General features: G+C 36.0%; 1 protein-coding gene across 1 annotated transcript in view; it reads right to left on the minus strand.

Annotated features, from left to right (window-relative positions):
* The window catches only part of LOC135201456 (DNA-binding protein Ewg-like), a 112996-nt gene extending 98008 nt beyond the window's left edge, over positions 1–14988 (minus strand). Inside the window, 5 exon segments of the mRNA XM_064230414.1 lie at positions 5786–5910; positions 6875–7124; positions 7312–7380; positions 11939–12053; positions 13054–14988. Coding sequence (XP_064086484.1) covers positions 5786–5910; positions 6875–7124; positions 7312–7380; positions 11939–11968 — 474 coding nt within the window. The 5' untranslated portion in view covers positions 11969–12053; positions 13054–14988.
* Positions 14989–15307: the final 319 nt, after the last annotated feature.

Consider the following 15307-nt stretch of genomic DNA (forward strand, 5'->3'; position numbering starts at 1 on the left):
AAACTTCAAGCAGTTTTTTTAAACCACATTACCCTTAACTCATACCTCCACTCATTTCTTTGTCACTTTTCTTAAAGCATAATTATTAAATGTCACTGATATTTAGTTTTTTATGAAGGTAAAATAATCAAAGGCATAAATTTAAGAGGAATTATTCATATACACTCAAAATTGTGCAGGGGTCCTGGCGCTAAGAACCCAACATATTAGTCTCCTTCTCCAAATCATACCATGAAGGATCACATTCCCCGTGAACCTCCTCCTTGGATTAGGAAAGCACCGACTGCCACAAAAGATATCACCATGATCACACAACCAACACTGTTCACTGTTCAACCAGTCTTCAATTTCCCCAAAAGGTGTATACCTCTATTTCTGTACTTGAAGAGTAACTTGTTGGAATGCTCCAGGCACGTGGAGACCATGAGCGTCAGTTGAATAGACCAAATCCAGGTCCCCACTATGCTTCTTGTTTTCTTTAATGAACTATACTGCCATAAGGATCAGCTTAAGCTTAGCCAACCACTATCTGGCCATCTCAGTAACCATGCCATGGAACTGTAACAGCAATTCCAGGGGTATGTCAAAAAGTCTAAAATGGGGATATGAGACAGTGGGGAATTGGGTTTAGGACAATCAACCATAATTCTTGGTTTCCACATGCCAACAAGCTGTCCTTCAAGTCTATACATTCAGTCTATTAAATTCAGGAATTTATCATGAGGCTGGAGACCAGTACACAAGATGATTAGGGACCATGAAAATTTTAAAGGCCACAATCAAAGCTGTGCAGATAACAGTACTGACATCACAGTGATCTGCAACCAAAATCCCTTATGGGTAAATTGAACAGTGGCCTTGGCCATGAAGAATTCAAAAATACATCATCCAGTCTACCTTTTCACACTACACCACAAAGGCCCATGAGAGCATATTCCCATTTGCCTTGGAATATGAGAGCACCTGCTACCTCGGACAAGACTCCCTCGAGACGCCAAACTCTCAAGTCTGAGCAAACCAACACTTCTCAAGTAAATTCCATTACAGGGTGTACCTGATGATGACAGCTGTGACATAGTGACAGGAGAAAATATAGCCCCATATACACTAGAATAAATGCAGTGCTTTTTCAACTGAAACATCACAGCCCACTAAGGTTTGGTATCAAACTGTTAACTAGAAACAGATTTTAAGATGGTGGACCTGGTATTTTCATTTAACTTCCTCATACCCAATGTTGCACTGGGGACAATCATGTTAGGCAATGGATGGCCAGATACACTTCCAGTTAACAACTATAATCACCAGTCTCTCTCCCTCAGGTACAATGTCCTCCATGTTTCTGGGTAACGACTAAGATGTGATGCCTTCATTTCCTTTGTAACTTCAGAGGAACAGTTAGAAAAGAGGTGTTTAAGGCACAAAGTGGCCTCAATTGGGCAACCTTCAGTTCCACATCTGCCCAGGCTCCTCCACTATATGTTTGCAAATACCATTTTGATAAGGACATGACACTGAAAAAATGCAAAATTTTTATTAAATTTGCATTTTTCATAGTTTACAAACCTTCGGTCTTAACAAAAGGACAATCTTCTAGCGCCAGCTGGAAATTGGTTAAAAACAATCAAAGATTGTAAAGCAAGAAATCTGTGGCATCTGGCAACCCATATGTATACGAAGTGGAACCTGGTCACCGACCAAGCTTGGGACAGAATGACACATCAGTATTTCTTTGACCACCTTGGAGAGTAGCCGCATTGCACTCTCCTTCTCCCAAGCCGGCTGCTTTGTTTGCCCATTATTTCTGTGTGTGTGTCCCCTTTTATCATAGATTCCTCCAAGTGTTTCAAGCCCCATCAAGTTATGTGTCTGGAAATTCGGGGAGTTCCATGTTCCAGGTTTTTGGCTGCTTCCGTTACAGATCCCCATTCGACTTGCAGTAGGTGCCGTGTAAATTCTCTAATCTGTGCCCGGAATGTTGTTTCTGACCTATATCTTGGTGGAGGGTTTTCAATAAGAGGGAAGGTTTTTCGCCTCCAAAAGCAGACATTTCGGTGTCTCCTTCTCCCAGTAGTCTTCCTCCTGCATCTTTTATCCCTGATCTAGTTTTACCCTTGGACCTTTGGTATTTTCACTTAACAAAATTCTGGCCCATTTTTGTAGGATGAAGACTATAACTCATACCCTAGGTTAAACCAAGGCTCTTTCACTTCTTAAATTCACATCACACCAACTGGCTCTAAAAGAGACACGTTTGTCATTGGCATATTAGCCTGGATTCACAGTAATCAAAACTGGACTTTTCTAATCCTTTCTATCCAGCAAAAATTAAATTCTGCATATGTGTCATGTACTGAGGGTATTCAATGGCAGATGAAATCCCTTCCCAAATCACATTCAGAGATGGATATAGCTCCTATCCAACAGGTATTCAAGATTTATAGACAACTTCCTACCTGGGCTGATGTGCTGGTCTGTGTTCTTTCTAAAGAATTACAGCAAAATAACTGGGCACTTCCTGACTGGTTATCACATTCCCTTCATAGGAAATGATCTAGCAGTGTATTTCCTGTGCAGAGACTTAGCACTGATGGTGATTTATATTAACATCAGCTTCTTTTGTAGAAGGTGGGAATGTGTAGAATTACAAGACCACCCATCTACATATGTTTTTCTCCACAACAGAAAAAAATTAACAGTACCAGAAGCACGTTTTCTTTTACAGAGCAGATTTTGGCCATGTGAATCATAATGCACCTATCTACAAGGTAAATTACTGGGAATCAGTGGATCTATCATATTTTTTTTAATGAATTTTTAATAGGCAGAACGCAAAGGGTCTGTGTTGATAGCCACTATAATAGCTTTAGCAATGTCATTTCATGTGTTCTTCAAGGATATGTGGGAAGGCCTGGAGAACAAACTTGACTGCATACACTTAAGATGCTATTCTTTCAACTGTTGTTCCTTCTCCACACCTTAGGTGTGTATTTCAGAATCTCGCATGTATTCATCAGTGGGTAGGCTATGAAGCATTAAGCTTAACCAATCTAAAACTCAAAGTATGATAGTAATCTAGAACACTTTTGTCTTTGCGTCCTGATTTACATTTAAATGGTATGATTTCATTATACTAATTTCAAATTTCTGTACTACTATTAATAAAAAATTTAATTTTGGGAAGCATATATACAAAATATTGCTTCATTGGTACTTAGTTGGTGTCTTACAGAAATGTTTATGTTTCTTAATTAAGCTATTATGCCAGCATCACTAAGCAGGCAGCTGCTACAAAATGTGTTGGTTTTTTTTAAATCAATTTAATGCTGGTATTGAGTATCTTATGAGTGCAGTTGTGGAACCTTCTGATCTCCAAATGTTTAAGCAAGGAGCAAATACATTCGCACTTTCTACTTGCATCTAAATTTAAGTGTATCCACTCTATTTTCCATTGCCCTACTTAGTTATCACCTTATCCTATAACTAGTCTCTCTATGCAGGCTGATTTCACTTTGGAGCCTTCTTGGGTTAATAGATTCCATGACTGTCCATAGGGTTTTCAACTAAGGATTTAAAGAGAGAAAGAAACACACACAATCTGATGCCCTACTTTAGCTCTGTTATGAAAAAAAGTTACAAGACAAGAAAAAGAGTATAAGAGAATTCCACAGCCCTTGAATTGTGTAACATACAGATTAGACTTAAAAAGCATAATGTGGGAAGAAATGGCATGACGGATGTTGCATGGCCTACTTGGGAGATCATTATAGTTGGGTAAACAAATGGTAATTGACAACTCCAAAAATCAAGAAACAGGGGGACTGGTTGTCTCATTTGAAATTACATGGTTTACAAAAGAGTTCAGTACCTCAATATATTATTACCCTGCTTTCCTTAACAACCAGAATACATGGAACTTTGTAAAAAAAAAAAAAAACAGTTTGTATTTGCATTTAAACATACAATTCTAATTAGATTTTGTTGTCTAGTATTTAAGATCAGTACTGTACTAAAGCCACTAACCTCCAGTTTGTTAGTATCTCATCAACAACTTGAGAATATTATGCTTAAATTAGCCTTTGAATATTTAAACTACAGGATTTCCAAATTGCTATTACATGTTAAGTATAGGTCAAAATATTAAAATATCATGTCAGAAATTTATAAGTTTCTAGACTGTCTGACATTGGGTTGGACTTATCTCCTAGTTAGTTTCATCAGTACAACACTGAATTAACCATCACCATCATTAATATTTTAACATCAGCCATTCCCTTCATGGGCTTTAGAAGTGGAATAAGTTCCCTTCACTGTCTTTTGTCTTGCACACTTACAGCCCTACTTCCTACTCAGTCCATGTCTTCATCTATGCCATTTACCCATAATTTAATGGACTTTCTGTATCCAATACTTTCATGACTGTCTGTTCCTCATCACTGTTCACAGCAAGTCCAAACCATCTCAGTCTTTTCCAGTAATAGAACAACACACCTCCAAATAATGTGATCTTCCCCCTATACTCTAGTCATGAATATTAGCATTCTATGTTCACACTTCAAAATCTCCTACTATTTTTTTCTTTACCAGTGTCTGTGTTCATACTACAGAGACCAATACAAGTTCCATGTTTGAATCATGCGTTCTTCCTATTTACTTACAAGATACCCATATTTACCAGCAATGTATAAATCATTTTTTGCTTCACCAAGGCTGTTGGCAATCTGTCTTTACTGCCATCTCAAAAGGTACATGTACATACCTGCCTCACATTCCAGTATGTCCCTAAGGTAAGAAACAGTTGTCTACATCTTCTAAAGACATGCTCTTCCACCTGAGGGCACCTTCAAGTCTCCACTTCATTTGCTCTTTACAATATGTGCATCGTCTCTTAAGATGTCACCTATTTCATTCGATACAAAGTACTACTGAGGTCACACACCTTTCCCTACGCATTCATAATAGCATTTTATAAACTTATAAATCTTAACATTGCTTCCTTTCCTGTCCCCATAAGCTTACATAAGCTTCATTCGGCTTCTGCCGATTTTCAAAACTGAACTATACCACAAATATTTCCTGAGACATCAAAATTAAAGTACGAATATAGCTAATTCTCCTTAAAACGGGAGTTGCTATATGACGATGACCTGGCTTTGACAACATAATCCGAGGACTGAGGAGGGGGTTGCAAAAATTTTCAGACTGAGGAGTAGAATGGGGGTAAGAGGAATGAAAGTCAACATGATTGGAAATTAACCAAGAAAAGCACCGTTCATGAAAAGACCTTGTGGATGCTGTGGGAAATTCACTTGGAAAACTTATTATGAAAGAGATTTTCAGTCCATGAAATACATAAGCAAATGGGGAACAGAGGGTGGAGAGAGTGGAAAGTGTTGTTCTACAAGGGGCAGTTCTGAAAAGAATCAGAATTAAGATTTTAAAGTCTGTTAACCACATACCACACACGAGGAAGGGGCAGTGAGATGTGGAGTCCAGTGACTAGAAAAAAAAAAAAAAGACTCAGAACTAAAAAAACTGAGCATATGATGAGAGGGAATGAGGAACAGTTAGCCAGAAAAGCAGTGAGTATGAAAGTAACGCTAAAGAGACCTGCAGGAAGGCAACAAAAACCATGGAGAGAGCACAGAGATTAACTTCACCAGATGGGAATTCATATAGCAAGTGCAAAAATAAATAACAGGTCTAACTCCATAAAAGGAAAAGCTTACATAAACTCGTCAAAATGCTGATGTTCATGAATGACACATGAGGTATAGTTCCTAACCTTTAACTTTCTCAGGAGTCTTGTCTGTTGTCTTTTGCGTATGGAAGGATTTAATTCAAAACTATGATGACGCTTGCGTTTTTTCGCCGATGCAATGGCTGCTGCAGCAGCAACCCCAACCGGACCTGGGCATGCAAAAGGAAGACAAAAAGACAAATAAATCCCTGTCCGCTCCTGGGTGGAGGGAACGGGACTGGGCAATGTAGCTAAGCAAGGGTACTGAACTTTGAATTTCTGACTCTGAAGAGCTTCTAGCTTTTGACTAAGGCAGAGTGAAGTACAAATAAGACTGGAATCAAAAAAATATTCAGAGCAATAACAATGAAGGTGATCAGAGGTAAACAAAAAAATAAATGAGAGTAGAATAATAATAATAATAATAATAATAATAATAATAATAATAATAATAATAATAATAATAATAATAATAAAATATCTTGTAAATTTCAAGCCAAATCAAATTTAACAAAAATAAATACAACTCAAATCAAAAGCAAATAAGTCTTTTTCCCTCCTAAAAACAAAACAAAATAAAACTACAAATAAATGATAGGCATGCACTGGAAAAAAAATTATACTGTTAAAATAACCATATTGAGGCACACAACATGCAATTGTGCACCAATGTGTTAGTAATGAAAGAAAAAATCCCATGCACACAAGAGAAACCATTCATGTAGTCAGAGATTAACATCATGCAACTTTTAATTATTTTGTCAATTGCCCTTCCCTTCACCAATTCATGCATGACACTGCTAAGGAGAAGCTTAGGTCATTTAGCTAAACTTAAGACTAGACACTTCTCAGTTATGGACAAGTTAGACTGATCATTCTACTGAAGGACACTAAAAATTATTTTTATGCTGCCAATATTTACCAATACAGTACCAGTATTTCAGTCATGAGTTAACCTAGTCTTTAATGTTTAACTAAATGCCTACTTCTGTCAAATACAACTAAAACCGCTGCAACCAATGTTAGTAAAATGCTTTTAAAGCCATTCTAGGTCACAGCTTCTCCAGTGCTGGTGTCATACTTATCTATTGGCTCCCTCCACCATCAACAAAATGAAATTAGAATTGTTCATACCTGACCACCCACCTGCCGCCGCTAACTGGGCGGTCACGTCATCAACTCCTGGAAGAGAACTGTCATCATCATCAAAACTACCAGTGGATGATGGGACATCATCATCATCGTCGTCACTTGTTCCGAGATTATTGGTAACAGCATCACCAGATCCTCCCCCACCCCCCGTATCATCTCCAAGAGGGTCAACAGCTCCTCCACCTCCAGCAACTCCTGCTAACCCTGATGCACCAACACTGTTCATAACAAGCTAGAATAAAAAGAAATTAAATCTAAATTGCAATGGATTAATAGTATAAACTATACTTCCACTAACTATAATAGATGTACAACAAAAAGAGTTGGGAAGTCATGACAAATGTTCACTCTCTGAAAAACATATCCTTCCATAAAAAAATTCCCATATCACTAAACAAAAGTGCAAGTATCAGCCTTACCTGTTGTCCCCCAGCCAACGCCACACGCCATCCCCGTAAAGCTGATGCATCTACACTGTTCATCACCAACTGAAAATACACACCTCTCTCAATAAATTTACTGGTGTCACTCCTAAAACTTACTTAACTACTAAATACTGAACTTATGCATGGAAGACCTCCTAAGAACAACATTAAGAAAAGGGTCTGGAAAAAACAATATATGGTATTTTATCAAAAAACTTAAATTAAAAAACATTGATACACTCAACAAAACACTAACATCGAGAAATTATAAAATGTATACGTGTGAATCCACAAATTAAGCTAAAAATCATCTCTCAGAATTGTGAGAGAGAGAGAGAGATATACAATGTTAGGTTCGGAACATTGTCTATAGTTGATATTCCAATTGTCTATAGTTGATATTACAGAAAATCCTGCACCATATACGGATTTGGAGACATCAGTATGATTGGGTAAAGTGAGCCTTCACATTTCATGTTTTGTGCTATTCGTAATGCTTACGAGAACAAGCATGAAAATTGACAAGATGTGTCGAGACTCATACTTTATACATAATTTTTGGTGGAGATTTTCAATAAATCCATTTTTATGTTGCGATAACATTCTGATTTTAATCAGATTGAGGCAAATTTATGGTTATTCATTGCTCTCTTGATTCTTATTTCTTTTTGTATCTGAATAACTAACTATTTTGCACTGTAATTTTGGGAATTTTACTTTGAGTACTGTATGTTCATTATGTATTTGCAGTTTTTCATTTATTGCTCGGTCCTTTGTCAATTATTTTTAACTAAGTTTACAAATTTTTCTATTCTTGAGTGTATAGTACATATGCCATCAGATTTTCCAGTTTCTAGCTTTTCCCTTATTTGTAATGTGATGCTGTTAATAAAGTTAGTGCATATCTATTAGCTACATTGTCTGAAAAACTTTTCATTTTCGTTGGGTAATGTTGCTGTTTTTTCATTTTTGTTGGGTGATGTTGTTGCTGTTAATGAGGTTAGTGCATATCTATTAGCTACATTGTATGCTAACTTTTCATTTTTGTTGGGTAATGTGTCAATGTCCTTCCTAAAAAAACAAGTGGCATCCACATTGCAGGCAATGGTAGATTCTACAGGTTTTGATTCTATTAAACATCAAGCAGTCATCTGCTTTGCCGCTTCTGAGCATTATGGAGCTTAACCAACTTACATTTGTACTTCTCTCTCGAGTGCTTTATATACTTAACAGCCTAACATACATAAGGGTAGTGTACTTTAAACTTTAGTTCTAATTTAGGGTTTAACCCTTTCTTTGTGGCATGCATCCCATGATGTCCAATAATGGCATAAGAGGAGTACCAGGTCATTTCATATGATAATCATTATTTCATGTCATGATATTTGGAAGAATCTTGTGAGAAAACACTCAAATCTCTTGCATGGGCTATAGATGACTATACAGCAACACACCTCAGCTCACAATACAGGGTGAATAGTGTGACTTGAGATTCCATGGGTAAATGTACTAGACCTCCCCATCCCAGTACATCTGTTATATATTTGATCATAAATATACTCTGGGATTGTTACTGGTTTTAGTTTTTATCTTTTACAATGGGATGTTAGCTGTTATTGTAATTTTGCAAAGTAAAGTACAGTACCATGTACATAAACTACACTTCCCATCCCAGTACATCTCATAAATATTCATCGATATGTATATACACGCAGATTTTACATTTTATCTTTTTTTGTTATTTCGTGATCTGTAACTTTGCAAAATAACAAGCAAAAATATTATAAAGAACATCGTATACACCATAACTTGCTAAAATCAGTACATTTTTAAGTGTGTCGTGGGAAAGAGACCCTGCAAAGGGTTGTAAATTTTTACTTTTGTTTAAATTTTTTCCCAAACTATGTACATGTGCATATATCTTCCTCTTTCCAGTAATTTTCTTTTTTTCAAATTGGCAGACCTTAAAGTCTGCCCAATCTCAGGGTACGTATTGTTAACGTACATTTAACCCAGCCTGTAAGGGTTAAGTGTGTTGTTTTGTCAGCACAGTGCCTGAATCTTGATATTCTGTAGTTTTTTTACTTCATAATTTTTCTCCTCCTGGCATAACATTACCAAGAGACCTTTCTTTGAATATTTATTACTGCATTCACCAGTTTCACTTTCTTCAATTTGTTTTGGGTCGAGTTTCCGCAGAGCAAGGTAGTGAAAACTGAGAGTAGAATTGTCTCCCCTTGACTCCTGCATTACATTTCTCTTTTTTTTTTTTTTTTTTTTTTTTTTCTTTTTGTACTGTACTAAATATGTTACTTATACAAAATTTATCTTTTTTGTTTGCCTTGGTTGAATTACAGTTCTGTACCATGGTTTCTTGGATAGATCACTGTGCTCCCTTACTTTCAGCTCCAATGTTACTTCTATGATAATCTTTCCCGTCCTCTTTCCTGCAGCAATTTTACTTTGCAGTTACACATATATCAACATTATTTGATTCTTGCAAGGTGAGTTTGACCACATCTGATACATATTGGTGGTCCACACTCCCATTTAAGTTGTGTGGATACTTTACAGACATACGGCACATTTGGGGCACTGGAATTTTTCCTTTATGATTACTTTTTGCACAGGAATAATTTAAGTGTACAGAACTAATGTTCTAAGTTTTGTATATTTTTTTTTTTTTACACAGGCAAGTGGTCCCATTGGATTATTTTTATCATCTTCAGTGATATTCCCTTAGCGTTCTTAACTGACGCTTATATTTCCAAGTCTCATAAATTCTCATCTCGTTTATATAAGGAGTCAAGTTATATTATTTTGTCAACTGGCTCATTATCATATCTGGGTAAAACTACTGTCCTCTGGCACTGTTCATTGTGTCAAGTTTTGTGACAGATTCATGTTACCAATTGTCATAATAGATAAGCAGTTCTCTGAATACTAGATAGAAATGGATTTTGATAGCCACTCATTTTCTTCTGAATATTTGAATGATGCTTCTTATCAGCAAACTTAACAATATTTTCCAATTTGTTCTCTGCCCCTAAAAGGGAGAGTGTCAAAAGCCACAGGCCAAAAAGTAAGCAAACTTGTTACTGTTAAAATAAAAAACCAACTGAATTTTCAAGATAAGAGAAATGATCATGGATAAAAAGATAAATGAAAATAATGATGTCAGAGTAACAAAAGAGCTTGGCATTCCTTTGAAGTTCAACAATGCTGCCTCTAATGACAGCACAGGAAGTGAGAGAGAAGCTTAGGGTGCACCCTCCACAGGTCAAAGCATAAACAGGACATTATTCTATATTTTGACTAGGACAAGCCTAGTTATGTACAGGCAGTCCCCAGGTTACGACGTTGTCGGCTTACGACGTTCCGAGGTTACGACACTTGTCATTAGACGCTATTTCCAGGGTTACGACACATGTTCCAGGGTTACGATGCCTACAATGCTCATCTGACACCAAAAATGCAAAATAATCAATATTTGAAGGGTTTTTTTTATGAAAAATGCCATAAGAATGCAGTTTACATAAGTTTTCAATGCACCCAAAGCATTAAAAGTAAGGTTTTCTTAGGATTTTTGACGATGTTCCGGCTTACGACGATTTTCGGCTTACTACGCATCTCAAGAATGGAACCCCCGTTGTAACCCGGGGACCGCCTGTACTTGGAAGTAAGGTAATTTAGAAATAATGGGGCTGGGATGAGAAATAATAAATTTTTCACATCTTTTTAAATAATAGAACAAGAACTATTCAACATGAGGAAAATTAAAAAAAAAAAAAGACTTCTTATCATTTGGTAGCAAAGCACACAAATTACTTTTAAAAACAGAAGCAATAATATCATGTTTGGTAGACAAAGAAGAGTTGAAGGATAAGCAGATTACTTAAAAGAAAAAAAAACTAAATTATGCATATGTAGAAATCCATAAGATGAAATGGACTCCTTTTTTTCTTAGGTCCAGTGTGGCTGCCCAACAAGTTGTGTAGCTCATCCAGTGACCCTGGCAGGACAGTTTTTATATTATCCAAGATGACTGTGAGGAATAAAAAATAAGTGAGTTGGCTGATCTCCTATTTTTTCCTTTCTTCTTACTATGGGCAGGTTGAAAAATAGACATGTCATATCCTGGAACTGGTCTGATATATAGGCAAGTGTGGCAGCCATACTTGTTGCAGTTATTTGGTTTGTTCCTATAAATAGACAAATCTGTTCTCAATAGCACTTACTCCTCTCTCTGGCAAAGGGTGGGGAGGTGTGACCTGCATGGTTTGTTGCTTCAACTGACAAGAGTTCTCTTTACCTTCCATGAATGTAATGAATCTGAACAAGTCTCACTGTGTTTAATCTCAGCAGGCTGAATCTTTACATACTCGCTCATCTATTCTCTCACGGGCTCAGACCCCCTTCTTTAGAACTTGATCTTCTAGGAAGGGTTGGTGACCATTTTCCACCTCGTATACGCACGAGTTGCCAAAAGCCACTGATTCCTTGCTATACAATCTTTGAATGTTTTTTAACCAGTTTCCAGCTGGTGAGAATCTAATGATATTTACAAGGTATGGAACAGAAGTGGGATTAAAAAAGGGAAAACTGTTCACGACTAACTTACATATGGTGAACCTGAGTCAGAACCCGGCATTGTAACTTGTTTTGCCTTGAAGTGACGAGTCTAAAGGTGAGGATGAGGAGGATGTTGATGATGATAACACTTTCTCCTCTGGTGCCTGTTGGTATGAATACTATTGAAAGGCGAGGCTTGAACAGGGGCACTACAGTAATGAAGTGCCACTCATAAAATACTTAAACAACAATTAACAGGAACTTAAAATGAATGATAAATCATCTATTGACTGTCACTGTACATTGCCATCATTCCACAGAGCAAAGCTAGAGATATTACCCAATTAAGTGAGATAAGTATGTATATATAAATGATGTGACTTCATTTGTCATTTCTTTGAAAATTTTTGTTCCTAGGTATAACCCCCAAATTTCAATTCAGAAAAGTATTACAACAATGGCAATCAACAAAATCAATTAGTTTTTAAAACGAATAAAAAAGGGCAGTTACCATTATAAAATTAAGAGCATGATATCACAATTACTAAGCTTACTATTTACAAAACAAAATATTCTTCTAAAATTATAAAAGGATTATATGAGACTGAAAAACAGGCTACTGTAATACAATAGACACTTTCATAAATCACTACAGAGGGTGCAAGCACATACTTAAAACAGTGTGCATTTTAAACCAATAAAACCATTGTTATACATCACAGCTCACAATCCATTATTTTACATTGTCCGGTAGCAATTAATCTTGGTTAACCAAGGTTTTTTCCATTACAAGATGACATTTACTTAAAAAAAATTAGAGGGAGCCCACACAGATACTGTGTCACATGGAGCTAATCCAGAAAGTATGCTTCTATTCATTATTAAAGGAGTCATTCATAGCTATCCCAACAATGCAGCATCTCATGTTCCAGACACACAATGGCATAATCGCTTGCAAAGGCATCCTATATCAGAAATTGCCCCCTGAATAAGATCAAAGGCCTCCCGGGTATTACACTGAATTCCTTTATCAATTTAGAATTTTAATCCCATAAGGGGTCCAACATTTTTAAGTCGACTGTCAAGTATCTTCATAAAGACAATCTAAATATAGTAATCCAAGTCCAGTTTGTACTGTAAACAAAACTGCTTTCTTTTAGTCACCTAGGCTTCACTACAGCTTGGAAAGTTTTTTGTTTATGCAGAAACATCACATCCAAAATCTTTAAAATAGCCAATACTTTGCAGAGCCCTTTTAAGCCTGAAAATAGCAGTTTTAGTATAAATAATTTCCAGACTTGCACAATATGTACTTCCTACGATGCAACTAGACTTAAATTAGGTTTTTTGCAGGCTACTTAAAACAAATGAAATCTCTGCTCCACAAACCAAACCTACAAGCTCACGATCCCATTTTGACTAAAATCTGCTCACACAACCGAAACCAAGAAGATCAGATCGACCACTCAAATACCCTTTTAATTAATTAACCCGGACAAATCTTTTTCGGAGTTTGAGACTAAACACATCTTTTTTCATCATCTACTACACCTTGTCCCACTACAAGTTAATGTATGATCCCTACAAAAGTGATTGCCAGAACTATCCATATAGCATTTAAATTTCAACAGATACTAAACTCATGAAGCAGGTCAATCATGGCTAATGTCCTAAAAAATCTTAACTTTTCCATTGTCAAAATGGAGGTTCAGGCAACTGATGAGGAAGGGAGAGCACAACATGTTGCAGGAAACATCATGGAGATAGAAATGCTAGCATCACAAAGGGAAGAAGAAGAAAAGAATTAAATATGGCCACACACAAACACACACACACACTTCTAAAAGTATACACACCTTTAACATGACATGCTAGTAGACACAAGTACTCCTAGTAGACATAACTACTGTTCATCTATTAAACCATTTATAATCTTTGCTATATTTTTCAATCTTTGATTCTATGGATATAAATCACATAATAATTTACTCTCTATCTCTTACACAAATACTCTAACATCTTCAGAAACATGAAGAATTTTAGGATGTCATTAATGACATTTCCGAAGCTCATGACAGGGTTTGTCTGAAAGTACCTTTTACCTCAACACAACAAACTAATGTGGCTCCTTATTATCTCTGATGGAGCACTTTTACGATCCATTCGTGTTTCACCATCTTTCATAATTTCCGTTACACTTTTTACATATTTGCCCTTTAGAGAATTAAACACTGGATGAAATCTCTCCACCCTCTCTTGTATCTTGAGCACTTCAGGCCTTAGACCATTTGCACAATTTTTGTTGGCTTTTCCCTCACTTCATCATATTGCCATTTCCACATCTGAACCTTTCTTAAGACTGCTCTTATCCAATATCAAGTAATAGTACATCTATACCATGTGAATCTTTTCCCTCCTTCCATAAACAACAACTTTCCATTGTCTTTACTATGAAGACAATTCCACTCTCCATTTGATCTTTCTTTTCTAACCTTACAAAGAATTAGAATAACATGCCATTAATCTTGTTGTATGCTATCAAAAGAACCTACACAATATCATACACTTATGTAACTATTAACAATAAATAATACTTTCAAAACTTTACTTCTTGTTTTGCATGTGACAATACAGTTTCACTTCTCAGTAATATTAAGACAAAATCCAACCATTCATATATGCCACAATTTCAGACCTTCCTGAGAAAATATTCATTAACCACTTCATTTACGCTAATACAGCAATGGGTCTTTCAAAAATTTATCAATTTATAGCAAAATATCTCCAATATTATATTACTCCACAATGAAACTTTAACAGTACTATGTTGGAAAGGTCAAAACCAACAATTTTACAACTTCCTCCAACAGGTTACTCCAAGATTAAAAAACTAAAAATTTAATTTCACAGTTCCTTAATATAAAATCCCTAATCTCAAACTTGAACCTAATTAAAGGGATTTAGTAGCCTGCCTCTTTGACCTACAATATCAACATTAGAAGAGTTTTAAGAATAATTGAGGTAAACTGTCTTATGAAATGGTCCCGACACCATACTACAAACACAACCAAGACAAAATATCTGCTGAATGAAAAACTACAGATCCATCCTTTTAAAAATTGGTATTCTGGAATTCCCATCTCCAGCAAAACAATTAATAGTCTAATACTAATCTTCAAATATAAAAATAAAGTAAATTACCGAAGTATTTGATGAAGGTCACATGTAGTAAACAAAAACTTAACTCTTAATTAAAGTGCCTTTCCCACTTTATTTCTTAGGCAAAATAACCTTATCCAGTCCACTTTCAAAAAGTAAATCAACATGCACTTCAATAAAAACTGATAAATATATAATATATGTACATATATGTACATATATCAATATCACTCAAGCCTCACAAGTCTACATGCAAAAC

Source organism: Macrobrachium nipponense, chromosome 28 (genome assembly GCF_015104395.2).
Source record: "Macrobrachium nipponense isolate FS-2020 chromosome 28, ASM1510439v2, whole genome shotgun sequence".
Taxonomy (NCBI): domain Eukaryota; kingdom Metazoa; phylum Arthropoda; class Malacostraca; order Decapoda; family Palaemonidae; genus Macrobrachium; species Macrobrachium nipponense.